The 27,371-nt window shown below is 48.0% G+C and overlaps 1 protein-coding gene across 1 annotated transcript in view; it reads right to left on the bottom strand.

Annotated features, from left to right (window-relative positions):
* PKD1 (polycystin 1, transient receptor potential channel interacting) overlaps positions 1-27,371 on the bottom strand; it is a 69,827-nt gene that overhangs the window by 4,904 nt on the left and 37,552 nt on the right. Inside the window, exons 18-45 of the mRNA XM_033166412.1 lie at positions 26,740-27,019; positions 25,453-25,669; positions 23,572-23,731; positions 22,905-23,057; positions 22,331-22,475; positions 20,312-20,911; positions 19,348-19,513; positions 18,778-19,030; positions 18,278-18,473; positions 15,764-15,934; positions 14,570-14,713; positions 13,657-13,867; positions 13,214-13,340; positions 11,722-11,838; positions 11,142-11,191; positions 10,575-10,777; positions 9,678-9,783; positions 9,426-9,556; positions 7,888-8,090; positions 7,446-7,640; positions 6,624-6,763; positions 6,069-6,196; positions 4,692-4,866; positions 3,670-3,795; positions 3,165-3,339; positions 2,179-2,466; positions 1,030-1,164; positions 367-681 (exon numbers count right to left, since the gene is read on the bottom strand). Coding sequence (XP_033022303.1) covers positions 367-681; positions 1,030-1,164; positions 2,179-2,466; positions 3,165-3,339; positions 3,670-3,795; positions 4,692-4,866; positions 6,069-6,196; positions 6,624-6,763; positions 7,446-7,640; positions 7,888-8,090; positions 9,426-9,556; positions 9,678-9,783; positions 10,575-10,777; positions 11,142-11,191; positions 11,722-11,838; positions 13,214-13,340; positions 13,657-13,867; positions 14,570-14,713; positions 15,764-15,934; positions 18,278-18,473; positions 18,778-19,030; positions 19,348-19,513; positions 20,312-20,911; positions 22,331-22,475; positions 22,905-23,057; positions 23,572-23,731; positions 25,453-25,669; positions 26,740-27,019 — 5,310 coding nt within the window. The remainder of the gene's footprint in view (positions 1-366; positions 682-1,029; positions 1,165-2,178; positions 2,467-3,164; positions 3,340-3,669; positions 3,796-4,691; positions 4,867-6,068; positions 6,197-6,623; positions 6,764-7,445; positions 7,641-7,887; positions 8,091-9,425; positions 9,557-9,677; positions 9,784-10,574; positions 10,778-11,141; positions 11,192-11,721; positions 11,839-13,213; positions 13,341-13,656; positions 13,868-14,569; positions 14,714-15,763; positions 15,935-18,277; positions 18,474-18,777; positions 19,031-19,347; positions 19,514-20,311; positions 20,912-22,330; positions 22,476-22,904; positions 23,058-23,571; positions 23,732-25,452; positions 25,670-26,739; positions 27,020-27,371) is intronic.

Below are 27,371 nucleotides of genomic sequence, written 5' to 3'. Positions count from 1 at the left end.
ACTTCAGCTCCACCATCATCACAGCTTCCTTTTCACAAACAGCACCTTGGCTGCCCTGGAAGACTTGACGGGATGGTTGGGCAAAATAAGTTCCCTGTGTTTGGGGATGGGACGGCAGTCCTCCCCATGAGTAGCAAAACAGAATAAATTATGCAGACTAGGAAATTGTGCATAATTTATGCAGGTTGCAGAATGTGTCTTTTCTGCCTTTGGCCAGATTTTTTAAAGTAGCAGTATCATCACAACAGACCTTCCATAAGGGAAAGGGCTAGTCTGGAAGGGTTCTTCCCAAGAGTTTAGAGAGCAACTGCATAGCGCACATACCCCCATCCTCAAGCACAACTTTTTTGGGAAGCGGGGGTTTACCTCCTTGGCTTTGGTGAACCCCATCCACATCTTGAGCCTCCGGACAAAGAGCTCCACCATCTCGTAGTCCTGGGACTCGAAGGCCGGCCGGTACATCTCGAAGCGGGTCTCGCGGTAGTGGTGCATGAGCACCGCGGCAAAGAGCCGCAGGACCACCCACAGCTCCAGCATGACGTAGCTGGCGTAGAAGAGGTGGGAGAGCCCCACGGATTCAGGGAGGAAGAGGGACAGGCTGCTGCTGCTGCTGCGGAAGGCGGTGAAAAGGAGCTGGAGAGTGCTGGGGAAGCTGGGGAAGGCCTCGGAGTGGGAGAAGAGCTGGGCAAAAAGGAGACACAGCAGAAGTCTGAATATTAGCTCTATGTGGGTTGCCATTGTAGGCAACCATGTCCCATTTCACGTGCTGCCGCTGCTTGTGGCAGGGGGCAGGGAGGCTTAGTTGGGCCTCTCCCTAGAGCATCTTGTGGCTCTCCAGATGTGCTCTTGAATTTCAACTCCCATCAGCTCTAGCAGGTGGTATAGACAAGGCTTGGGGACAATGGGAGTTGTAGTCCAAAGGCATCTGGGGGCATGGCAGCAGAAGCCTGTAAGCTGGCTTTTGGAGAGAACCTTGCTAAACTAGTCAACCCCCCTTCTCTCTGCCTGCATCTGGGAGTCCAGGCTTACCAGGAAGCCGAGCTGTGCATAAGCCAGAGTCAGGATTGTGAAGGCCAGCCCTGCAGCAAAAAGCTCCTTCGTAGACCTCTGCAAAGTCTTGCCAAAAGTGGACCATTGGCGGATGAAACGCAGCTGTTGGGAAGCCTGTGGGGAAGGAAGATGAGAACAGAAGTCTGTTTAAAGCACTTGGCACCCCATGAACTGGCCCCTTGCACATCAGTCTGAAGGGCCATTAGGGGGGGGGCGTGGCTGTCTGCTGACACCTGCTCTGTCTCTCTGGGCACTAGATGAAGACCTTCATATTCTCCCAGACTGTTAAATCTCCAAAGGAATTCTTTTCTCAGTACTGTTGTTTTTAAAGGTTTCTTCTTTTTAAAATCACACTGTAAGATGCTCTGGAAATGTTTTGCCTTGAAGGCTAGAAATAAATTAATCCATGCTCCTCTCCGAAAGGGACTACAATTCCCTCTCCTGACAGGACAGCAAAACTCTTACAGATGATTCGTTTCTTCCAATTCTTGCTAGAGAAGAAATGGGCTTAACATGTACAAAGTAGTGGGCCCAATCTTGGTGAGGCTCTTTGCCCTCTGCTGGCCACAAGCGGAAGCTGGTTCTGTCTTCTGCTGAGTCGCTCAATCCCATGAAGGCTCTTTCTCATCCCCTCGCAAGCCCTAAAGCAGTTCTACATGGCAAATCTTTAGGAAAAAGGAAAAGTCAGCCAGCCCTCTTGAAGTATGAAAGAAGAGGCAAGACTGCTGGACTACAACTCCCATCACTGGCCATGCTGGCTGCTGGGAGTTGAAGTCCAACAACATCCTGGAGGGCGACAGGTTCCCCACCTCTGCAATTTGCTGAGATGGCTTTGATTCACCAGCATGTCTTGTCTAATTTGGCTGCACCTGTCTTCACTTTCAGGTAGCCTTCCCCAGCCTATCAGATGTTATTGGGGGGTTCCCAATGCTCCCACCAGCCAGCCAGCAGGGCCAATGGTGAGTGCCGGTGGGAGCTGTAGTCCAGAAACATCTGTTTGGGAAAGCTGCCTTGCCTCGCTCTTCTGTTCCCTGGAGCAGTGACCAAACAGGCATTGTCCCTGGCTTCTTTTCCTGAAATGCATCAAAAGGGAGGTTTGCATCATGCATGCCAGCAATCAAACTGTACCTTGACTGTCAGCATGAAGAGGAGGCAGGCCGCCAGGCAGCGGAAGGCGGTGTGAAGAGAAGCCACCTGGTAGAAGCTGGTGAAGCCCTGCTTGTCCCTCAGGTACTTGGCCCATTGCCGGTTGGCAAGGGTGACCTGGCTCAAGTGGACGACTACGGTGCCAGTGGTCAGGAGGATGAGCAGCCACTGCCAGTAGCTGGCCACGCTGGCAAAATAGGCCCGGCCTGCCTTCTGGATGGAGAGAGACTCTGAGATCACAAAGTAGACGACCACAATCATGAAGAAGACCTGGATCGGGGGGGGGGGGGGAGGAAGGGTCAGTTAGTGCCACGGAGATGGCGGCTTCATGGCAGCAGCCAAGTACGGCCTACTCAAGAGGAGACTCACTCAACTGAACGGGCCCAAGTGTGTCATGCTCATTATTGTCAATGGTTCCACTCTGAGTAGGACTTCCATTGGAAATAACACCAGGCTTGTATGCTTTTCTGCTTGTTATGGGATGTGAGCCCTCCAGTGTGGAATTTAACACAAATTTTAAACTTTATTGGACAGGAAGTACAACTATGTATGCCCTTTCCCTGCTTTGATTCCCTTGTTGGAGTCTATAAAAAGAGCACAATCTCCATTCTTAGCAACTCTGTGTGCCTTCTCCAACTTGATGCTCTCCATATATTTTAGGAATGCAGCCCCCACCCCAATCCTTAGCTAGCTCAGCCATGTTTTGGACTACAGCTCCCATCAGCCCCAGCATCATATGTTTGGGGCCTGTGGGAACCATAGGCCAAAACATCCAGAGGGCACCATGTTGGCAAAGGAGGGCAATGCCTCAACAGGTGACACCTGTCCCTTCCCTTACTCAAATTCTTCATGCGGTTGGCACTAAATAAAACAGTGTAAACAGGAGGAGCAACAGCATCTATGTGGTCCCCAGTTGGAAGAATGACTCTTCTGGGAAGAGGCGAGAGAAACCTTTCTTTGGGACTGACCATCATGAGGAGCTGCAGCGTGACTCCCTGGCTAAGCAGAAGGGGCGGGAGAGCGGCCACGGCCACGGCCGGCAGTGCATGCTTCACTACGGGGAACTCCAGCCTGAGTGTGATGACCGCATGGAGGCCCAAGCCAGGGTTGTACTGGGCCAGCTCCACAAAGACTGCTCGGCTCCTGCAGGAGGTAGGAAAGTGGGTCAGCAGCAGCAAAATAACATAGGAAGCTGCCTTATACAGAGTTGGTCCATCTAACTCAGTACTGCCGACACTGACAGGCAGCAGTACTCCAAGGATCCAGCCTGGGAGTCTCTCCCACCCTTATCTACAGATGTTGGGGGCCAAACCTTGGAGCTTCTGCAGTCCAGCAAGGAAGATATAGCAGCATCCTGTGTTAAGAGAAGGACTAAACAGGATGGTTCATGTCTACTTGTTGGATGAGCGAGTCTGCCTAGCCCCTCAGATCGGCCTTACTAATCCGAGGCACAGATTCCCCCAACATGCTTACACGTTGCTGATCCAGTTGTTCTGCTGGAGGATCTCCAAGCGAGCCCTGCTTTCTTCCAGAGTTGTTCCCAGCTCCTGGACATAACCACCACTGTCATAGAAGGAGAGGTAGCCCCAGTACCAGGCCCTGAAAGAGAAGCAAAGGCAGGCCTATAGGTCAAGCCAAGGCCTAGATGGAATTTGTCTGTTCCCTTGTCTTCCGTGCATTGGCAGGGCTTGCTGTTCTGCTCTGCTCAGCCCATCTCCTGACTGAAAATGCCTGAAATTTAACTGGAGGACAAGTATGGGCCCTGTCTGCTCTTGCCACAGTGTCTCACACACTTCTGCCCGTTGTTGTGAGCTTGTGTTCATACACCCAAATGCATTGGGAGCGAGGGGAAGGGACGAGAACTGAAAAAGAGGGAATGATGCCCTCAGGTTTCACTATTCTGGTCTCAAGTATATCTAGAAGCATCTAATGTAATTAAATCACCTATTCGGCCTTCTCCACAACTGTCATTATTGAACATGTGGACAAACAACACAAAAGCTTGTCACCCTAAAGAGCTTTTGACATGAATGTTAGCTGCAGCCAGGATTTCAATAGCTCAGCAATGGAAAACCTTGAGAAATCTACATTTGCCTTTGTGGTATAGGAACTTATGGACTTGTTATTGTGGGGAAAATTACACACAGGCTGTGTGTTTCCAGGGGGGATGGAGGATCCAGAACACTTTTAGGACATCTGGTGGGGTTTTATTTCCAATGCTTTGGACATAGATGCTCAACATTCACCATCCCTGCCAGCTTGGGAAATCTGGATTTCTTGAGTTATATTGGTATGGCACCATTTCTTTCTCTTATTATTTATTGCTTGTTTGCTTTGTATATGGCATGGTGGTATACCCTGCTATTGTACTTTTGGGTTGCTAGTAATGGTAATTATAAAAAAAAAAACAATGAAGAAGATACAGGGAGCTGGCAAGAAATGCCCTTCCTCTGATTTTTGCAAGGGATGTGCAGGAGGAATCTAGTGCTTCTTACCCTGGCAGATCAGGTGGCGAGTAAGTCCATGATTGTGTGAGGTTGCCGGAAACACTCTTCCAGCCTACTGCATAACTGGCCGTGTCAAAGCTGTCTGAACCAAGGATGCATTTCCCCCCAGTTGCAGATGGATCGGTCCCACTAAGGATATGGCGGACGGTACTGGAACACTCCGCTGGAAAAAAAGCAGTCGGAAGAGGGTTCTCCATTGGTCGTACTACTGTGATGACATTGCTGCATTATTATTTTGATGACCTTGCTTAGTTCTGAGGTTTTAACTTAGGGTTCCAGTGAAGTGCATATTGTTTTAAATGGCAATAAATTTTATGTAACGTGCCCTGGGACCGTTTGGTGCAGGGAAGGCTGGAAGTATTTGTTTGTTTGTTTAGTGTTTGGAAGGAAAGGTGGAATATAAAAGCAATTAATACATCTACAAACAATTCCCACGCAGAAACATACTAGGAAAGGTATCTGCTTAAAAGGGCTTGTTGTGTGTGCCTGAATCTATATATAAAATAAATGTGTATGTGTGTGAATTTATTATATATTTCTATTTCCATCTCTCAGACGTTCCCAAAATTACAGCCTCTGGCTTTTGAGAAGAGCATCTAAAATGGCAGCATCCTGTGTTACAATTTCCAGGTGCAGAATCGGGAGAGGCAAGAAATCAAAAGGGTGGCCTGTCAGCCAAGGCTTGTTCCATGGAAGGCAAGGCCCTCCATCACCTGGGCCTGACATTTTTGGTTGTCTGCAGAGTCTACAAATTGCCACAATCAGACCCCAGGGGGTTAGCAAGAGGTGCTGGGAGATTAAATCATTTTGGATCTGCCTTTGCCAGCCTGGTGTCCTCCAGTCTTTTGGACTGTAACTCCCATCAGCCCCAGCCAGCATGGCTGTAAGATGCTGGAACTTAATGAGAGCTGGGGTCTAGCAATATCTGGTGGGTGTCAGGTTACTGAAGGCTGTTCTAGATGCTTCAAGCCTGCGCATGACAACAGAGGCTCACACACCACCACCATTGTTATGAGTCCTGCAGAGACAGGAAATTGCTTCACTTACAGAAATACAGTAATCTAGCTGCCAAACTCTACAGTAGCTGCAGGTTCTGAACAAACTTCAAAGGCAGACCCACATGCAGTACATTACAGTTGCCTAACCTAGAGGCTACTGGGACAGAGTTCAATGAAGCCAGGACCTTCCCATCCAAATCAGGTCGCAGCTAGGCCACCAGCCAAAGCTGGTAGAAGGAGCTACGGAGGCCACTTGTGCCTCTGGTGATCCAGTAATGGACCCAGGAGTGCTCCCAAGTGGCACACATGCACCTCCAGGGAAGCGTGACCCTATCCAGGACCATCTTAACGAGGATCTCCCACCTACCTTCTTGGAGGCGGATCTGCCGCAGCCGTGGGGACCCCAGGGTGACGCTGTAACTTCCCCGGCCTGACTGGTTGTTGTAGAGATAGGGCAACAGCCCCTGGGACATCCAGACCCAGAACTCGTCAGATCTGTGCAGGCACGGTGGGGAGAGAAAAAGGAAGGAGGCGGTTGAGTGGAGACTTTGCAATTCTGCAGCCAGTTTGGCATTAACCAACCCAAACTCCTGAATGATTCAGACTTCAGTAGTCACCAGTTTCCGTGACAAAGAGGAATTTCTTGGGCCCGGCAAGGAGATTCTGTCTCTTCAATATGACATCATTTATGCAGGGAAGCTGACTTACACTGAGTCTGATTCCTGGTCCATCAAATTATGTACTGTCTACCCCACTCTTCCCCAACCTTGTCAATGCCAGACATTTTTTTCTCATCAGCCCCGGGCAGTACGGCTGTTTGGGACTGCAATTCCCACCAGCAAAGCTGAGCACAGTGCTGAAGAGGAACGTTTCCAAACATGGGGCTGGAGACCTGAGCAGCAGCTGAGCTATGCTGAAATACCTCTTGATGCGCAGGAACTGCTCACTGCCCAGCTGCTGCTTGATGGAGCTCTGCAAGAGGAACGCCCGGCTGTTGTGTGAAGCATCACCATAGTTGGTCAGGAGGGTTGCCAGGAGGAACAGCATGTAGATGAAGAAGTTCTAGCAGGGATGACAGATGGAGGATCTGATTCGCTCTCTTGCTGGGAACCGCGTGTGGCTGCCTCAGCAGAAGACCCACCCACAGCTTGCACAAACCAGCAGAATCTAACCCCCTGCCCACCCTTGGAGTGGGACCGCCATGCACAGGGATGCTCCTTAGATTGGGAGCTGTTGGATGGGCCCTCCTTGGAACATAGAAAGCTGCCTTATACTGAGTCAGACCATTGGTCCATGTAGCTTAACACTGTTGACACACTGAGTGGCAGCAGAGGCTCTCCAGGACTGCATCCAGGGAGTCTCTCCAGTCCTACCAGGAGATGGCATAGGGGATTCAACTTGGGACAATCTGCCTGCAGAGCAACTGCTCTACCACTGAGCTCCAGACTGTCTTCTTTGCTCCTCTCCCTATGGAAAGCTGCCGTATCTCAAGTCAGACCATGGGTCCATCTAAGCTCTTAAGGATTTTAGGCAAGGAGTCTTGTCCAGTCCTCCCTGGAAAAGCCATTGGGGATTGAATCTGCGACATTCTAAAGCAGTTGCTCTGCTACTGAGCTTTCAAAGTGCCCAGTGCTGTCAGGAAGGCACAAAGGGCCTGCCCTCCTCCTCTTCATTCCTTCCCTTGCAAGTCCCCCTCCTAAAATGCATCAGACGCCACAAACTGGCAGCAGCTCCCCCTCTTCACCTTGAGCAGGCCGTGCAGAAGCTTCACTTTCTTGGCCTCTTCCTTGGCTTGAAAGAGAGCAAATCCCTGAGGGGGCCGGACCCGGCCAATCTTCTCCGACACATGCTCCACGAACGGGTACTCCACCAGAGTGTCGTCGTCCTCGGGGTGCAGGCGCTTGGCCACCAGCGAGAAGTAGAGGGCCTCCAGCAGAACCTGGGCAGGGCAGAGGGGAACATTCAGGGAGTGGCTTCTTGAACCGCTTGACGAGTGCACAAGTCATCAGTGGGTCCGAGACACATCCGTGAATTGTAATTCTCATGTCTACTGCTGAGAAACTTGGGCGATTGATTTTATTTCTATATGCTGCTCAATCAGAAATGGGACATGGGTTGGAATGGCAACCTGGAATTGTCGGGAAGCAGCCCCTCCCCTCTAACGCTGAGCTTCCATCAGAGCCTACCTTGGACGGTTCCCAGAGCAAGAAGGAGGAGAGGAAGCTAAAAATCCCTGAGATGAGCCACATGAGGGCCACGCTGGAGGTGAAACCCACTCCAATCCACACGGAGACTCCAAAGCAGATGACCAGGCAGGCCAGGCTGATGGCATGGGCCAGGTAGGAGCACCAGAAGGGAAGCAGGCGCTTCCGGAGAGCGTGATCTGTGACTGCAGGAGACACACACACAAGACAGAAGTGGTAAGCAGGGGCTGGTTTGCTTTATTCAGTCTGCTTCTGTGGGGCAGGGAGAGCAGCTACATGCTACACACGCAAGGCAGGGCCTGCATAATTCTTAAAAGTTTAGAACCCTTTTATTTAAATAGAGGGGGGGGGAGAGATGGCATTTGGAAGAGTGTACCCAATTACCTGTTCTTTTTCTCAAGATCTGCACACCCTGTCCTGGTGCTGCAACAGAAGCCTGGTAAGAAGCACCACAGGGGCTGGGCAGGTGCCCTCATGCAAGGTTGCAGACCCGCACATCCATAGAGTTACAGGAGTCAGTAATCTGGCTTCGTTCCATAGAATGGAGTGTGCATGAGGGGAGGATGTAAGAACGTAAGAAGAGCCTGCTGGAACAAGTCAAGAGCCTAGCTTCCTGTTCCCACAGTGGCCTACCATTATGGGACACCCGCAAACACAAGGATCCAAGCACAGAGCGCTCTCTCCTGCTGTAGTTTCCAGTAACCGGTATTCAGAAGCACTGCTGCCTCTGACCGTAGGGACAGAACATACCCATCATGGCTAGTAGCCACGAATAGCCTAATCATCCTCCACGAATCTGTCTCCTCGTCTTTCAGAGCCATCCAAGTGGGTGGCCATCACTGCCTCCTTCGGGTGCGAGTTCCTTAGTTTAACTATGAACTGTTCTGACTCTTCCAACGCAACAGAGGAGGTCTTCAGAGTGGGAGTGTGATAAGCTGGAGTGGGAGTGTGATAAGCTGGAGGTGACGGAATTCATATCAGTGGTTCCCATAGTGGGTGGTACCACCCCCTGGGGAGGTTATGGTATTACCTAGGGGGCATGAAAAGGCTAGGGGGCAGCACAGGGGCATTGGAGGTGTAAATGGCTATCATACTTTGAAAAGCTGGCATCACTGGATCAAGTTCATTAACTTTGTGGAATTAATTAAACTAAATAGTTTTAACTGGATTTTGAATAAATGTGCAATTAATTGTTACTCTTTTGAATTTTATTGTGTTATTATCTTCCTTAGTGGGCTATGAAAATTGCTATAATGAATAATGCTTTTCATAGGGTAGGGACGTAGGGATGAATTTATGGAACTAAGGGGCAGTGGCCGGAAAAAGCTTGAAAACCGCTGGTTTAGAATAAATCATATCACAAGGGGATGGGAGGTGGCTCAGTCTCTGGGAGGAAGATGCTGGCCTAGGCATGACTAGAAAGTGAAGGTGACATGATGGGTCTAGAGGTCTGTGCATTCCCCACCCACTTCCACAATCCCACTTCCAAGCTGGTCACCAATTGCCAAATCCTGCCCTACCTGTTCGCGTTGATTTTGCTGAGCGGTTCAGTTCTCTGCCAGGGGCTGCTGCTGCTGCTGCTACATTCTGCCCTTTCTCGGTCAGCCGTTGCATCATAATAGTCTCCGTCTTCTCCCCAAGCATGCTGGATCTGCCAGAAAAAAACCACAAGGGCGTTAAGCACTGCATTTCCTTTGGGATGGGGGTCAGTAAGCAGCTGGCCTTGTGCACAAGCACCGGCACCACTACCCCCTCTGACATGGGAGACTTACAGTCCTGAGATGAGGTCAGTTTCAACCCTGGGGTATGGCCCCATTTCCTGAGGGTGGGAGAGGCTGCCAGCTCCATCGGTGAGAATCTGCCGGATCAGATCTTCATCTGCGACCAAGAAAAGTGTGTCAAGCTGGGTTCCCATCAAGATATTTTAGCAGCATGAAGTTACTGTGTGGGGCATATGCGTTACTCTGCAAATATATGCAGAACAGCTTTGCAAAAGGCTGATTCTCCCATGCAGCCATCTCTGAGAGTCCTCCTTGGCCCTATGCTGCGTGCGATGGACATGAATGCCCTAGAAAGGGGGAAAGGGAACCCTCTGCCTCTCACACACTCTTACTCTGCCTTTCTTCAACTGCACAAGTATTTCCTTCCTTTGTTCCTTCCACTCCTACATATAAACAGCACTCAGGTTAACAGGGCCGGACCTACTATTGGGCGGAGTGTCACCTCCCTCAGACAACAGGTGCCAGAGGGTGGCAGCACCTCCCAACCCCCAATTCTGCTTGAATCCCCTAATCTAGCCTGCTCTGCACCTCCTCAGGCAGCAGGCTGCCCTCAGGAACCAGGTAGATCAATATCCCGATGCCAGGGTTAAAATCAGATGCATTGGCCCCTCTAGATTCCCTGCTAGTCCTTCATCTCAGGCAGCAGATCTCTTGTTCCTGACTATTAAGGGCACCAGACCTCAGAAGGGAAGCTGCAGCCCTCCAGATGTTAAGACTCCAGCTCCCAGCAGCCCGCATGGTCAGGGAAGACGAGAGTTGTAGTCCAGCAACACCTGGAGGGCCACAGGTTCCCTACCTCCGTGTTAAAGAGAAGTAAATGTTTTTTGCAAAGAATCCTTTATGAATCTGTTCAGATTTGGACTGTTTTCCTGTCCACCCACCTCTTACCTGAAGCTGAGAAGTATCTGGCCTGAGCTTGCGGGAAGCCAAGCGACAAACTGTCCTCCTCAGCCGCCAAGGGAGCCTCCAGGCCAAGATGGCGGCTAGTCCTGCCCCTCTTCAGCTTCTGGATTGTGTTGCCCATGATGGAAGGGTCGCTGAGCAGGTCAGGCCAGTTGAGCAGGCCCTCGCTGGAGTGCCACCGTATCAGGCTGAGGCAGAAACAAGAGCAGAGAGGAAGGATGAGCACGGGGACAAGGAACACCCTTAGGCAGAGCTCTATAATAAATACAATCCTCCTCTTCAAGCTGACCCCACAGCCCAAACTGAAGCCAAACACTATATCCCGAGAGACAGTGTGGTGTAGTGGTTAGAGTGCTGGACCTAGGACCTGCGACACCGGGCTTCAAATCCCTGCTCAGCCATGAAACTCACTGGGAGACCTTGGGCCTGTCACAGTCTCTCAGCCTAACCTCCCCTCACAGAGTTGTGAGGATCAAATGGGAAGAGAACCACGTACACCACCTTGAAGGAAAGGCAGGACATAAATGCAACAAATAAATAAATCCCGTTTACCTTTTCGAATCGTCCAGGAACAAATCTGTTTTGGTCTGCTCTGAAAAGGCCTGTAGGGAAGGAAAGAGGGTTCACTGCTCAGCCAGCCTTGGTTCTTTGGGATCAATGCAGCCCCTTAGGGAGGACCACTGTGAAGACTATTCATTAGACACTAGGCCACAGGCAGCTGACATGAGCCCCTCACTCAGATGGTGCTGGACTCCGACCCCATCCATCAGCTCTTGTCAGCAAGGTCAATCAATGGGTCAGGGATGATGGAAGTTCAGGACCTCAAGGACCTTAACTCTCAGCATAACCCACCTCACAAGGTTTTTGTGAAAATAAAATGGAGGGGGGGGGGAACCAAGTACACCACTTTAAGCTCCTTGGAACAAATATGGAATATTAATGTAGTAATAGTAATAATAATGATGGGAGTTGGGAGACCAGCAACATCACAAGGGCCAGGGGCTCTCCACTGCTGGATGAGGTAAAAGGACACAGATCCGAAGGAAAGAAAGGCAGGGCCTGAAGTGGGGCAGGACCTAGGACCCCTTTAGAAACCACCCCACACTTCTGTCCTACCACCTGCCACTCTCACCTCTGTCCGTAGCCCAGGGAAGGTGAGGAAGGCGCTCTCCATAAGAGACGAGTCCAGGTAGTTGTCAATCTCTAAGGACTGCTGGTCTGAATGGGCCAGGGACTGGCTGACAGACACCTAGGAGAGAAGAGGGCGCTTGAGGCAAGGAAGGACATTTTCCTTTCAGCTGGAAGGGCAAAGGGATATCATCAGATTTGCCTGGGTAACCCCCACTTTTGAGGAGGATGCCTAAAGTCGCTTTGATCTCTTTTTGTTTGTTTGTTTAATGCTTTACTGAACTTAGAAAAACACAACATAAAATCAAGGTTATCCATAAAAAAACCAACCAAACAAATATCTGTTACACTTTTTTCACAATCCTTTTGGTTCCAATGCCACTTTGATCTTATTTTGAACGGAAAAAGCCAGCCAGCTGCCAACAGCTCTTACTTGCTCTCCCTTTTCCGATTAAAAAAAATGTCTGTCAGGGATGGGGGATGAGGGTGCCACTCCTCTAAGTCAGAAATTCACAAGAACCACTGACTTGCTAAACAACTTTGTTATTCAGAGGGACCTGTGAAACCTCAGAGGACTGTTGTCAGTCTGTGCAGAAGAATGCAGCTAGTTGGGTCAATGGCTACCAAACTTGGTGGTATAAGATGGCTTCATATGTGCCACCCATGAGCTGTTTTCCTCTTCTGGGCACCAGCCAATCTTGAAGAGGAACCTCAAAAATTCTGGTAAAGAACTGTGCATTTAGTGATGATGCAAACATGATTTCAGATGTTGGTAAATGACCATGGCTCAATGTTAGAGTATCTGCTTTGCATACAGAAGGTCCCAGGATCAATCTCCAGGTAAAGGCCAGGAAAAATGTCATATATAGGATGTCATCTAGAGGAGGGAGAAAGGTTGTTTTCTGCTGCTCCAGAGAAGCGGACACGGGGCAATGGATTCAAACTACAAGAAAGAAGATTCCACCTAAACATTAGGAAGAACTTCCTGACAGTAAGAGCTGTTTGACAGTGGAATTTGCTGCCAAGGAGTGTGGTGGAGTCTCCTTCTTTGAAGGTCTTTAAGCGGAGGCTTGACAGCCATCTGTCAGGAATGTTTTGATGGTGTTTCCTGCTTGGCAGGGGGTTGGACTGGATGACCCTTGGGGTCTCTTCCAACTCTAGGATTCTATGAAAATTCCCTGCCTGAAACACTGCAGATTAGCTGCTGGTTAGTGCAGGCAGCATGGAACTAGTTGAGCCAAGGGTCACCTGACTTGGTATAAGGCAGCTTCCTATGTTCTGTGGTTACCAGTTTTAGCCAGAATGTTTTATTTAATACATTTCACTGGTTATTTCTTTAATGGGCTGGAATGCAAACATGGCAATTCCAATTTTTAGAGAATATAGCCATGTTTATTTATCCAAGCATCATAATATTTTGCTTGTGTACACCTGTGTATTTTGCGACGGCCTGCGGCCAATTGAAGGCCTTGCCCCCTCCCCCAACGCACTGTTACCTTGCTCCGTGCCATACGGAAGAGGAAGAGGAGGGCCAGGTACAGGGGGTAGACAACCAAACTGGACACCAGACCAACCACAGCTGTCTCGCCGTTGACCGGGATCAAGGTGGAGATGGCCACGTTGCTAGGAAAAGACAGGAGAGAGTCAGCAGGGAGGGCGTTGGCATCATTTCCAGTGCAAGACTATGCTGAGATGGACACATTTGCTCTAAGGGCCCCACTCATATTTATGAGTGTAAGGTGTTTTAAATTGTTTTTAATATTTCTAATGCTGTAACCCGCCCTGGTACCTTAGGGTGATGGGCAGGAAACAAACAAACAAGGCAGCTACCTTTGGTGGCATGTTCTTAAGCCCACAAGACATGAGGGAAACACTGGCCATGCTATCCCAACAGCCTCCCCGCTGATCTTCTAGAGAGGACCAGAGATTTCCAACACACCTGAAGCTGACATCTCCCACAACGCCGTACCACACGGCATTGGCACACAGGAAGAGGAAGACAAGGAGGCAGCAGCAGGATGCCCTCTGGACTCGGGTGAAGCGGCTGCGGGGGGGACGGTCCCACAAGGACAGCCAGACATGCTTCTCAAAGAAACCCCGCTGCAGCTCCTCAATGAAGATCCGCAAGAAGCTCCTCAGGTCAGCCTCGCCTGTGGAGCCAGAAGGGGGGAAAGGGTCAGTCAAAATGCCCATCTTGACATTATTGCCCCTGCAGAGAAGGAACCTCACCTCAGCCCGCACCCCTAAGTGACTGTCCTCATTTCAGTCTTCAAAGTCAAGCAGAGCCCCATTTCAGCTTCCACATTTATTTATTTATTTTTTAAAAAAGTTTAAACAAAGTAATAATAATCCAAATAAAAATGTGCACCCCGCCTCCGAGACCATTATTTATCATAATTATCCAACTTTCCAAAAATTTAACACTTCTTGAGATGGTTTGACCCCTTTTTGTTTTAACAATGCAAATTCCACAAATACTCTCCACATTTCCTCAAAGTCATTTCTCTTCCAAATTCCCCTTCTTGCTTTGATAGCACACGCAAATTTATCAGTAATCACTATATCCCTCACTTCTTTATACCATTCTTCTATTTGAAACCCACCTTGCTTTTTCCATTTCCTACCTACGAGCGCTCTCAGCAAGTTTGTGATTATTGCCACATTTATTTAACAAAAGGTATAAATTGCTAAATCATCAGCAACAAAAACCCTAATGGGAGCTATAATTGGAAATGGCCATGCCAGCTGGGGCTGATGGGAGTTGCAGTCCAAAAAATCTGGAGGGCAACAGCTTTGGGAAGGCTGTTGTAGGCAGATTTTGAGTCTTCAATGTGCTCCCCCCTCTCACTCACTGGCAGCAAAGACTTCCTTCTCCACCAGGCCGTCATTCTCCTCGCTTTCGACAGACAGCCAGTCGTTCACCAGGAAGTGGTAGCTCTTGCAGGTCTGCAAGTCTCTGACAATGACGTGCTGCAGGTACCATGAAGGATTTAGCCCTAAGCAGCATGGAAAGGAGAAGGAAACACAGCTTTAAGACATCTTTTTAAAATCTAATTTGATTCCAAGATACATCCACTAACATTCTCCATGAATTTAAACTGATGGGGGGGGCAGGCGGGGGGGGGGGGTCCTGAGCACAAGGGTGGCACAAGACATTCTGTGGCCTGAGGTGAAATACAAGATGGCACCCCCCCCCCCGGTTGTACATACAAAAGTCAAATGAAAAGGCAGCTGAATTTGACTTCAACACTGGCAATGGGATTCATACCTAGTTTAGGAAATGTGTAACAGGCTGTTTGGCCCACATACATCTGTCCTCCAACAGGAGAAGGGTGATAATTGGGAGATTCACAAAGAATAACCACTTCTCCTTAAGGCTGCTCACTTCTCCTTCTTAAGCCATATGCTACCTGAGGCAGTTTGCCTCATTCTGACTAATGATCAAACCAGCCCTGCCTGAAAATGGTCTGTGTAGTTTTTTAAGTGACCGTTTTTACATTCATTATGTTTCTCATTCAGCTTTAACAATTCAGGCTCTGCTAAACTGTAATTATGATATTCTCTGCAAAATGCTAGCAATGAGTTTCGTTCTTTGTCTTGGCAGATGGGAGAGACGCAGCTTCAAAGGGAGGGAGGGTGTGTGCTCCAGCGGGAAACTGCCGAGTTGCAATTCATCATTTGGGTTGCAGAGGCTGGATGGATCCCAATTTGTTTTCTAGGTGCACACACAACTGAGCTGGTATGGGGTGGGATTGAGTGTTATCTCTACCCACCGATGCCACCTAATAACAGCTAATAACCCTGGGAGAGCCAGTGTGGTGTAGTGGTTAGAGTGCCGGGCTCATCCATCCTCGGCCATGAAGCTCACTGGGTGTGACCTTGGGCCAGTCACTGTAGTCTCTCAGCCTAGCCTACCTCACAGGGCTGTTGTGTGGATTACATGAGGAGGGGGAGAGCCAGGGAACAACAAACAAACAAACAAACAAACAGGCTTTGGGTCCCAAGGCCTGGCGTGCCTCAGCTGCAATCTGCTCTCAAACACGCACCTTTATTGTCGTGCCAGATGCGAATCTTCCACACACTCCCGAGGCTCCGTTCTGTGGCGATTTGGAAGATATTGAGGCTGTTGCGGTGGAAGGTGTTTTCCCCATCCAGGTGCCGGTGCCCAGATTTGCTCTCCATCCCATACAGAGTGATTCCCACATGAGCCGTTGTCCCTGGAAGGAAGGAGGAGGGAGTGCAAATTCTTAAAGAAGGAAAGTAGCCTGGTTTTTGTCTCATGTGGGGCAGGGGAGGGGTAGGCGAAATGGGACCCTTCAAGCATCCTTCAACCCCCGCATCCCCCAGCCTCCAGCCTGGGGCAAATGGTCCCCCACTCTCTTTGCACCTCAGCTTTGCATCTGGAGAAAGGGGACCCTGGGGAGGAAAGGCGTCCAGTTCATTTTAATTCACAGTTCCTGATCCAATAACTGAAGCGAAGATTTGCACTACTCTGAATTTCGTGGTGCGGTTTTATGTCAGGAATTTAAAAAAGAAATATACGCCAGGAAAATTTAACCATGATCCACCTTACATTGCGAATTACATTAAAAATGCATTGTTTCGGGGGGGGGGGAGGGCAAACAAAAGAAACCCCAATTCTCTAACACACACCCACACAGTTGTTTAACATACAGCCTGAGGAAGCGTCCCGGTGATCTCAAAAGGTCACTCGTGACTTTGTGGCACTTTGGTTGGTTTTAAATTATTCACTATCATTCATTAAATTTGCTAGCAACTTGTTACACATAAAGGCCTCAAAAAGCGACATTAGGAAGAACTTTATGGTGGCAAGATCATTTGATGGTGGAGCGTCTCCTTTGAAGATGGTGGACTCCCTTCTTGTAGATTACTCACCTTTTTTTTTTTTTTTTTTTTTTTTTTACACAATTCTATTATGACTTGCAATGTATTTAAAACGTTAGCGTAAATAAGCATAAGTAATAATTTAAAGACATTCATACAAAAACACATGCAGGTAATAAAAAACACACCTCTAAAGGGAGACTGCTGTCCAGCAGGATTCAGATTATTCTCCATCCCCTCTCTTCTTAGCAAGGGGAAGTGAACCAGGCTTCACAAATGCCTCCCCCCATCCCCAACCAGCAAGTTTGGAAAGGGTTACTGTGCATTATGGTCAGCACAGGAACATGCTTCTCTGGTGTGCTATTCCACCACACCCAGGGATCACATTACAGCATCCTTGAGAGCAGCAGCTGAGGGGCTGGACGGATCCATCCTCCATTTCCTCTCCAAACAGGAGTGGCTCTAACACTCATTCAGTTGCCAGGATTTTACTGGGAGGGGATGTTTGTCCTGGATATTCTCTCCACAGAGTGGCTAAAAAGGCTTAATCCAGGCTCCTCTTTGCTCTGTTAAGGGCTGCCAAGGGCGCAACAGTTCCACCTAGCTTACCCCAGCGACCCTCTTGATCTGTGGTGTGCGGTTTAAGCAGGGTGGCCTTCACCAACCTGGCGCCTTTTCCAAAAACCTTTTTTTTTTCCCCGAAGAGGAGAAGAACTAAGCTCTAGTCAGAACAGAGCTACTGAAATTAAGCCCATGGATTCCAATGGGTCTCCGCTGAGTAGAATTCAGCTGGCTGCAGTCCTAAAAAGCTAAACCTAAACCTAAGCATGCTTACTTCCTACTCCCCCCCAAACCATTCCCCTTTTGTGCCATGTCTGTTTGGATTGTAAACTTGCAGGTAGGGATGGTCTTTCCCCCCCGTAGTGATTTACAAGCCACTCCTGAAGCCCTTTTTGGTTGAAGAGCAGGAGAAAAGGCATTATTTTTTAAAGGTCTATTTTTATTTTAAAAACTCATACCCAATACAAAGTATCTTTTTATAATACACCAGAATTTTTTAAAAAATGGTTTCAAAATCTAATCTAAAAAGGAACAGGAGAAAATAGAAGGAAAAGGGAAAGAGGATGGAAAAAGATAAAAAGTCTTCTGGTTCTCTATCTGTCATGAACATCCAACTATTCTGTTTTCTATAAGTCAATATTGTTTTCAATCTTCAAATCCAGCAATTACACGTTCATTCCCCTTTTTCATGCAAAAAGTCCACAGTTAAGTTTCCAATCCTTAATAACTGTCAATACAGTGGTGCCCCGCTAGACGAATGCCTCGCTAGACGAAAAACTCGCTAGACGAAAGGCATTCGCTAGTGGAAGGCTGCCCCGCAAGACGAAATTGTCAATGGGGCTGCCTCGCAAGACGAAAAAAATTGTTTTTTCGTCGCACGAAAACCGCTATTGCATTGGTGCTTCTCTAGACGAAAAAATCGCTAGATGAAGATACTCGCAGAACGAATTATTTTCGTCTAGCGAGGCACCACTGTACTGATTTTTCTCTAATTAAACACATTAGCTTTGCCATCTCAGCTAAGTCCATTAACTTTATGAACCATTCCTCCATAGTAGGTAGGGCTGTATCTTTAAATAATTAAACGCTAACATGGCTGTGGGAGAAGACACAAACATTTCTCTGAGAGTGCCCAGAGCATCACAGCTACTCACCTGACCCCTTGCCCCAGCCCGTTTTCACCAGGACCTCATACTTGTACAGCCCGTTCTTCCCACAAAAAGGGATCACCCCCGCGCGGTTGATGTCGATCAAGTCCAGTTTGTGCACAATCACAGCCGCCACCGAGTATGTCACAAAACAGATGGCGCAAGTCAGCAGAACAATGTAGTTCAAACCTGGGCCCGGAGGCTGAGCAAAATATAAAGCATATATATATATACATATGTATGTGTGTGTGTGCATGTGTGCATGCGCTTTCCTTCCCTGTAGCAATTTATAGGTTACTTTGAGGAGCAAGGCAGCTCACTCACATTAAAAATACAATCACTATATAGTTATTTATTCCATGTAATGTATATACTGCTTGATTGTAAGAAAAAAGGGGGGAAGGGTCGAGGGAATCAAAACAACAGAAGTATCAATATAAGGATCAATATAGAAAAAGTTAAAAGCAGCTGTCTGAAAGAGTTAATAACCCTTAGACTTGACTCACAGGCCGAATGAACTGCACAGAATGAAGGGGGACAAAAAGGCTTGCACCAAAAGCTGTCAAATGCTGGGTTAGGCACACAGCCTTGTCAGGGGTGGCCCCCTCCAAGGGAGCCATGCCTTCAGTCTTCCAGTGCCCCTCCTGCTCGTTGAAATATTGGCACAAGGAACTGTACAGGCCCAGGGTCACTTCCACGGCAGTCCAGGCAAAGTGGTTGGTGATGTTGAAGTAATATTCCCTCGCAGGGTTGCTGGTGCTAAGGGAGACAAACAAACAAACAAACAAACAGTAAGGAAGGATTGATTGTAGAGGCACACTTGACCTGGGGTTGTGGGGAGACTTTGGTTCGTGGTTCAGCCACACATCTTCAACCCAGGCAGATGAGTCAGAATAGTGGCATCTCTGCATTCAAGGCATGGATTTAAGTGAGGAAAGACATCCATCCACCTCCTGCTATATCCACTAGCGTCAGCCACTAGGATAGCTTCTTCCAGACCCCACCCACAGCAAGCTCTTTCCCTGCCTGGGAGCTCATTGTGGGCTCTCCTGCATAGCTGCAGAGGTGTCACTTACTCAGGGGAGACAAAAAAGGTGTAGCGCCGGTGGTCGCCCTGGGGCATCCTGGTCATATCCTCCAGATGGATCTTCTTGGAGGCTGTGCAGTTGTGCTGGTGGGTCTCAGGTGAGTGGAAGAGACAGACAGCAATGAATGGCTCCTGCTCACTGGACACATAACGGTCTTGTTGGGAGGAGGAGAGGAAAGACAGGGTCAGAAAACAACTAGACGGGGGAGCCACGAGCAACAGAGATTGTGCAATAGAGCTCTTATTCATATGGGATTTAGATAGATAGATGATAGATAGATAGATGTAATTTAAGTTGAGCAGTTAATGTGCGCAACAAGCAGCCATTGTGCACATTCATAAGACCTCCTGAGGAATGTGGACATTATCTATCTGTCCATGGAGAGGGAATTGTGCACATTTCCTGGTCAATATACACAATCTCCTTCAGGAACATGCATAGGTTGACTGAATTCTGTAAATTCTCCAGCCAATATGCATAACCTCCCAACAGGCTATAAGGAATGTGCATATCTAGATAGCACTCTGGGCAATATGCACTTTCTCTGGTCAGTATCCATGGTCTCCCAGAAGCAGAAGGCCTGAGGAATATGTAAAATAGCTGTCTGCTATGCTGCACATTAACCACTCAACTTACATAACCATATCTATATATATCTACAGTATATACACACACACTTCCAGACAGGTATTAAGGGATGGGCGTTCCCCAGGCATGCAAATTTTTAGCACGATCCACTTTACTTGCTTGCTTATTTATTTATTTATTTCCGCTTGCCCTCAGAGCCCAGGGCAAGGTGCATCAAACATGGAACAAAGACCGATATCAATTCTAAAATGCACTGGCCTAATCTCACTGGAGGAAGGACAGGAGAAATGCATACACAACAGACATTGTTTAAATTCTGGGTCGATGTAGCAACTTTGTGGAAGCCACAAAAACCCACACTTACCATTTACAACACTGAAGGTGACCTGGAAATACAACCCTGCTTCTGCATTGTCATCCTCCACCATGACCACTGCAGTCCCCGAACTCCTTTCCTCAATCATGACAGTCGCCATGGTGATGTTCTTCTCTCCAGGGTCCAAGACCATCACAGCAATGGCCTTCTCGGCATCCAGGCTCCCCACCGGTATCTCTGTCCCGTTGTTGTCCTGGAACTCCATGGACGCCACCTCGGAGGAGACGGTGTAATTGGTAACGAAGCCGAAGGGGAAAGGGTTGTAGTCCACCCGGATCATGACTTGAACAATGTCTGTCAGGTCGGAGAACATGGTGTTGAAGGCTAGGGGGATGGAGAACTGGCAGTCGGGGTGCTCCTCATAGCAGAGGAGGCCCAGTGGGCCGGCCCGCTTGCCCTTGGCCGTGATGTTGCTACCCGCCAGTTCCAGGGGCTCCTCGTTGAGGACTCGGGACTTCATCAGGATGCGCATCAGGTCAGTGGAGAGGGCGTACGCCTGGGAGGCCACCTGCACGGGGCTCTGGCCATTGCACGTTTCCCGAGGCTCAGTCTCCTGGGAGACGGTGTTGACAAGGTGGATCAAGTCCCCTGCAAAGGAGCCAGGAAAGGTTAGTATAGTCGCTACTGAGGATGGAGGTTCAATTAATTAAATCAGGTGTGGGGAACCTCAGGCCTGGGTTGCCAAATGTGGCCCTCCAGGCCTCTCTGCCTGTTCCCTGGAACTTTCTCCAGGCTACACCTGTCATTGGCCCCGCTCCACACTTTCTGCAGGTGCTTTTGACTAGCTGGAAGCAGAAACCTTTGACAGGGATGGGGGGGGGGAAGACTCACACCCCTTATATGAAATGGTACCCTTTCATTGACTTTGTTAAGAAAGTCAAACATGGTTTTCACCCTCCTTCGACCAATGGAACATTATGGAGAGATATGCTTGCTTGATTGCCCTTCTTGGAACATCTAAAACTACAACCATCAACTGCTGTTTTTCTTTTTTTCTGTACAACTACTAAGCTCTGTTTTCCTTGTATGTCTTGTTACTTGAAATTAAAAATCCATTTAAAAAAGAATTTTTTCTTGCTAGAATTTAAGTCTAGTGTAGAAAAGTAAGAGTAAGAGTCTGATCCACAGCTCCACTCACTTTTCTCCCTGGCCCCAGAAGAGTGCCCATGAGGGAATGTGACCTCCAAGCTGAAAAAGATCCCTCACCCGTGAATTAAGCACTGTGTTGATCATCCAACCACAAATTAAACCTCCTGCCCTCCAGTTATGTTTGATGCTGAGGATGACCATAAGCAAAGATGCTGCAACTCAATCCTGATGGAAGGGAAAGAAATGCAGAGAAGCCAACAGTGCTCAGCAGAAATCTAGATGGACCCTTTTTTTTACACCTGAACCTTGAATACTGATCCCACTGGGTTTCCCTTAGGATCTCATGAACTGCATAACTGCATAATGACACGGAATATTGCATTCCACTCTCTCAAATTCACAGAGAAAGGAATTATGAATTCCTAACAAATGAATGTGAGGGTTTTCGTTTGCTGAAGCGAAGTGTAAAGTGTTTCTTACTCCCTTACCTCTCACTTAAAGGGAAACTATGTGCTGTTCCCTCGGGTTCTCAAGAATGGCTTTCAAAATTGAAGATTTGCTATGCATATGGCAAATTGATCTGGGGATTTATTAACATAGGAACACAGGAGGTGGGCTTAAACCCAGGTATTCCTCCATCAAACTCTATATTGTCTACACTGACTGGCAGCAGCTGTACACGGTTTCAGAAAGGGAGTTTCCCCCCAGTTCTACCTGGAGATGCTATTAGAGATTGTATCTGGGACCTTCTGTATGCAAAGCAGATGCTTTGCCACTGAGCTAGCCCTTCCCAGGTACTAAAACTCCCAACTTTTACAGCTGTGCTGGTTGAGGTTGGTGGGAACTGTAGTCCAAAACATATGGAGGACTCGGGGTTGGGGAATGCTGCTTCAAAAATGAACTTCCCTGCGCACTCACCCATGATGTTGAGGATGTTGTCTGCGATGGTTGTTGGGGTCATGGTCCCTTGCATGGTCTCTCCCTGCAAAATGGCCATCATGTCTTTCAGCTTCTTCAAGGTCTTTGTCAGGCAAGCTTGGCAAACAAACTCCTTGTTGGCTACCTGTGAATCCAAGATGCAAGTTAATTGACCTTATATGTCGAGCCATCAAGCTGCCAGTCCTCATGTGAGCATAAGATCTGGCTTCTGCAAATGGCAAACTGCTACTTCCCACACAACAGTTTCCAGGCATGCACTGCTATCTTTGACACCAAACACTAGCAAATGTACTCACAGGGGCTGAGAAACCCCAGCCCATGGGAGAACCATGGACACCATTGAGCACCTTGGAGGAGAAGTGGGATATAAATCTAACAAAAAAATAAACTTGGTGTCCTTCAGATGTTTTGGACCACAACTCCCATCAGTCCCAGTATCCTATGGCCATGCTAGCTGGGACTGATGGGAGTTGTGGTCCAACTCCCTTCAGCCCCAGCCCCCCTCCCACTTGCTCCCTATGCCCAAGAGGCAGAGCAATGCGATGCCACCTACCGTACACTGAGCCAGGGCAGCCGCGATTTGCTGGATGTCATCCACAGTGGTCACATTAAGAGAAATCAGAGTTTCTGTAATGTTCCTCCGTGTCCAGGCCCGGAGATGGTCTTCATGTTTGGTTTCTGGTTTCAAACGCATGGAGCACTCATACTTACATCGGGGGTGAAAAGAAAAGTATGTGAACTAGATTCTTAAGCCAGTTCTTATGAGAGCCTATGTACTATGTAGTGTACTGGTTAGGGTAAGACTAGGACCAGGGAGAGACCAGGGTTCCCACTCAGCTATGAATGAAGCTCACTGCCTCACATTGGAACAGCCACTGCCTCTCAGACTAACCTACCTCACAGGGTTGTTGTGGGGATTAAATGAAGAGAGGGGGAATCATGGGTGCTACCCTGAGCTCCTTGGAGAAAATGATGGGATAGAAATGCAATAAATCAATGAATAAACAAGCCATGGGCTCTCTCTTTCAGTGACAAGCAAGGAGGGAAACCTTTCCATTTCCATGGGGTAAGTAGCCTCTGGGAGAGGGAAACATGTTGAGTAAGGCAATCTCACAGATAAACTGGTCCTAAGCTATTAAGGGCTTCCTGTACTAATAGTAACACCTTGAACACCTTGCACTATCATTCCAGCCAGCCACCAAAAAGGTGTTGCTTCATACCTCATTTAAGATGGTGATGAGAGCCAAGGAATATTCAATGACCTGTTGGGGATCACTCTGTTTCACCAGGCCCTGCAGCACCACCTCGGTCTGGTTGTAAAGCCACTGGGGAAGGCTGCGGAATCCTTCCGGAGTGCTGGGCAGTGTGATGGCCATGGAGCTGGGAAGGAAAACAACCTCTCAGTGTCATGCAAAAATTCCCCGCACATAGAAAAATAGATGGGCAAGAGAGGGCTTTGTGTCTTATATGGTAGTTTTCTATCTGCAGTATTATATTTTAAATATGGGACAGTGTTTTTTGTGTTCCCCCCCCCCCAAAGGGGAACACTGCAAACTTTGTGTGAAGAGTCCTTGTGGTTTAGGGAGATGGAGCACTTCATATGGTGCTTAGCGTTCTTCAATCCCTAGTTGTTTTCTTGAGATGCACAAAAGCTAAAGGGAAGGACACACACTCCCACTCAGGCTCCTCACATGTTTTCCTCTCCACATTAAAGCCTTGTTGTGATGGATCAGCTCGGCTTCCCCAGAATTGTTCTAAGAAAGGAGCAGGGGCGTGTGATGCCAGCAAGGGAAGCAGGCATCTCGTTTTAAGATGAATGTTGCATTGCTCTGTTTCCAATTTGTCCCCGGCAGAAGCCCATTCATCACCACGAAGCTGTTTATTACTGATGAGAAAAGGGTGCTGAATCCTTTCTTGAGTCATACAAATTGGACAGCGCTTACAGACACAGTCTCTCCCCTTGATTTATAAACCAACAAACTTGCATTTCAGAGAGTATCGATCTCCTGCCTGCCGCCCATATTATCTCAAAAGAGCTGTAAATTTGGACAAACCCTTGTCATCAGCCTTTCCCCAACAGATGCCAGGAGTTATTGTCAACTCCAAAGCACCTGAAGGGCACTGCAAAGGAATTGTTCTGTTACATAAAATTGTAACTCTTGCTCCTAAGTTTGCTAGGGCATCAGGAGGTTAACTCGTTAAGCCTGGTCAGAGGTCAGTCTGGAAGGTGGCACCCTGGCTGGGAATTAAGTGTCTGTAGCTGGGAATTAACACCCTAGTACTTCCCTGAGGTTTTATGGGTTGGTAGATTAGAGAACCAGGAGGAAAGATGACCAGATCAAAGTGTGATCTCAGGATACAAAGGAAACACACCTCTTGCTATAATAATAGATAACTGGCTTTAGCTTGAGGGTTTTAAACTAGAGAAAGGGAAAGCAGAATGTGTCTGACTCTTTAGCTGAGGTGCTATGAACAGATGCTAAATTGGGTAAGGCTGATGCCAACTCACCCTAAACTTGGAAGTCTCCAGGCTCTTGGAAACCCCTCTACAGACCTACAGGAAATTCTTTCCCAGGGATGTGGAGTGTACTCAAATAAAAACTGCTGAACATTTTGTACTAACCCATGCAAGTTTGGACTGATCTTTGAAATAGGTTAAGACTATTTCCAAGCAAACAGGACTGGGTGGGGGCATCCCTTATTATGCAAGGGGGGGGGGAGACTGGTGGCAGCAGGCTCACCTGTTGATGGACCAGTCATCCAGCCTACCCATCTGGCTGCCGACAAAGAAATGACAAGCATTTGGAAGGGACTGAGGAAACAGTAGGGTTTGTGGGTGTTTATGAGTGCTCATATGGGTTTCTGAAGTCAGCAGAGCAGTATTCGTTCATCTTCTGCAAAAAGAATACTATTTTGGAAAGGAAAGACCCTTCTATGTGGAGATTTTTGTCCTAGCTGTCACCTGTATTGGATTTGACATTGCTTTAACTCTTTTTAATGTGTCCAACAGTTTTAAATGTGTTTCCACTGCATTGTGGAATTGCTTCAAGATGCTCCCAGTGGAAGTGAGCCACAAATTAAACGACAGCAACAACCATCACCTGTTGAAAGCCACAACGGTTGCTCCCAGCTGGTCCTGCACCAGCACCGAGACAGACACCAGTGAGCCTCCTTCCTGGAATCCAGGGGGCAGGAAGGCAGAATGTTCGGAATGGCTGCCTTTATATACCCAGAATTCCTCACAGTGGCCGGTTCGGCAGCGGGCAGCAAGCAGTGTGTATACCAAGGGGGTATCTTCGTCCTCTGTATCTCTCCAGCCTGCCAGCCAAATACACACAGAAGGTAGATCAGGATTTACTGGGTAATTTGCAATGGGTTGCTTCCAATATTAGAGTAGACCCATTGAAAATCGTGGCCACAACTAACGTAAGGCCACTAATTTCAATGGGTCTGGCTCAGAGGACAACTTAGCTGATACAACCCAACCGATTTATTTGTTTATACTAAATATTCATCAACTGTCCACTCATATGCAACACCAACATGGTGTACAGCAAGTACAATATAGAATTTTAAGGTACCATAAAGACATAATACAGAATAGTCATAAAAAAATGGCAGGCTCATCTTAAGAAAATATGAACAACTGAATAAGACTGTTGGCATAAAATGTATTCAAGAGACACTTGAAAGTGAGCAGCAAGGATGCCTGCCAAATTTCTGTGATGTAGGTGACATTGGGAATGCCCAACTCCTAGCTGACACCTTTTGGGCTTCTGAAACATGAACTAATGGCACTACTGTTGGTGACCAGCATGGCTTCCAGTTGTTCAACAAATTGACTTTTCCCACCTGAATTAAGCTTCTGAAATGAAGAACCCTTACAGGGTTGTTGGGAGAGGAAAATGGGGAGGAGGAATATGTAGGCCACCTTGAGCTCCCTGGAGGAAAGCTGGGATATAAAAGTAATAAATAATCCTTGGATAAAAGGCGGCATATAAATTTAATAAACAAACAAAAGAATAATAAAGATGGCTCAGGATACACTCAGAGACACCTGTTCCATAGGCCCCATAGCCAAAGACTAGCTTTAAGACAAGTCTCCAATAAGTTCAATCATCTATCTAAGGTGTGGGCAACCTTTAGCCCTGCAGATGCTGCAGAGCTACAACTCTCATCTCCCCTAGCCATTGGCTACACTTGCTGGGGCTGATGGGAACTGTAGTTTAGCAACATCTGGAGGACCAAAAGTTCCCCAAACCTAGTCTATCTAATATACTACACTGTCCCTCCTATTTCTTTTAGGGATCTATCAAACCAAGCATAATTTGCTGTCAGGTACGTATTTTGAAGCCAGTGTTGGACATAATCTTGCACTCTGGTCTCACCTGTACATTCGAAATGAATCTTGGCAGTCAACGCTTGGATAGGTCCCATTGGAGACAACCAGCAGGACCCTCCGAATGGTGGCTGGTTTGGAAACAGGTCGATGGAGGCAAAGCCTTCCTCCCCTGTGGCCAGATCTGTAATGTGCAGAGTGAAGGTATAGCCCTCGCCGTCCTTCAGAGCCCCTGGCCTCAGAACCAGGTTCATTCCTCTGCTGCCGGTGGAGGTGGTCGTTCTGTCCAAGGCCAGAGTCTTATTTTTGAAGCTGTGTGCCGACCATTTCTACACAGACAAAAGAGGCGCAGAAAAAGACCAAGAAAAGCTTCAACTTTTGTCATGCAGAAATTTAAAAAGGAATTTCTAACGTTTTCAGACTGAGTTTGCGTGTGTGTCTGTGTGTGTGTGTAGAGGAAAGTTACTTTCAACATCCGGCCAAAGTTTTGGATGATCGTTCAGCTCCATTCCCAGACATCTGGGCCAAGGAGAACAGGCAGGAGCCCAAACTGTCTGCTGGGAATACTTCCACCGTGGGATCCAGCTTGAGTCTCCTGCATTACATCACTTTCCAACTATTTTTTTTAGAGAGAACAGGAGAACACGGGTGGGGGTGAGATTGAAAAGTCCTAGGACCTCT

This window comes from Lacerta agilis, chromosome 13 (genome assembly GCF_009819535.1).
Source record: "Lacerta agilis isolate rLacAgi1 chromosome 13, rLacAgi1.pri, whole genome shotgun sequence".
Classification (NCBI taxonomy): domain Eukaryota; kingdom Metazoa; phylum Chordata; class Lepidosauria; order Squamata; family Lacertidae; genus Lacerta; species Lacerta agilis.
Note: the sequence above shows the minus strand (reverse complement) of the source record. Positions and strands in the feature narration are given on the sequence as shown.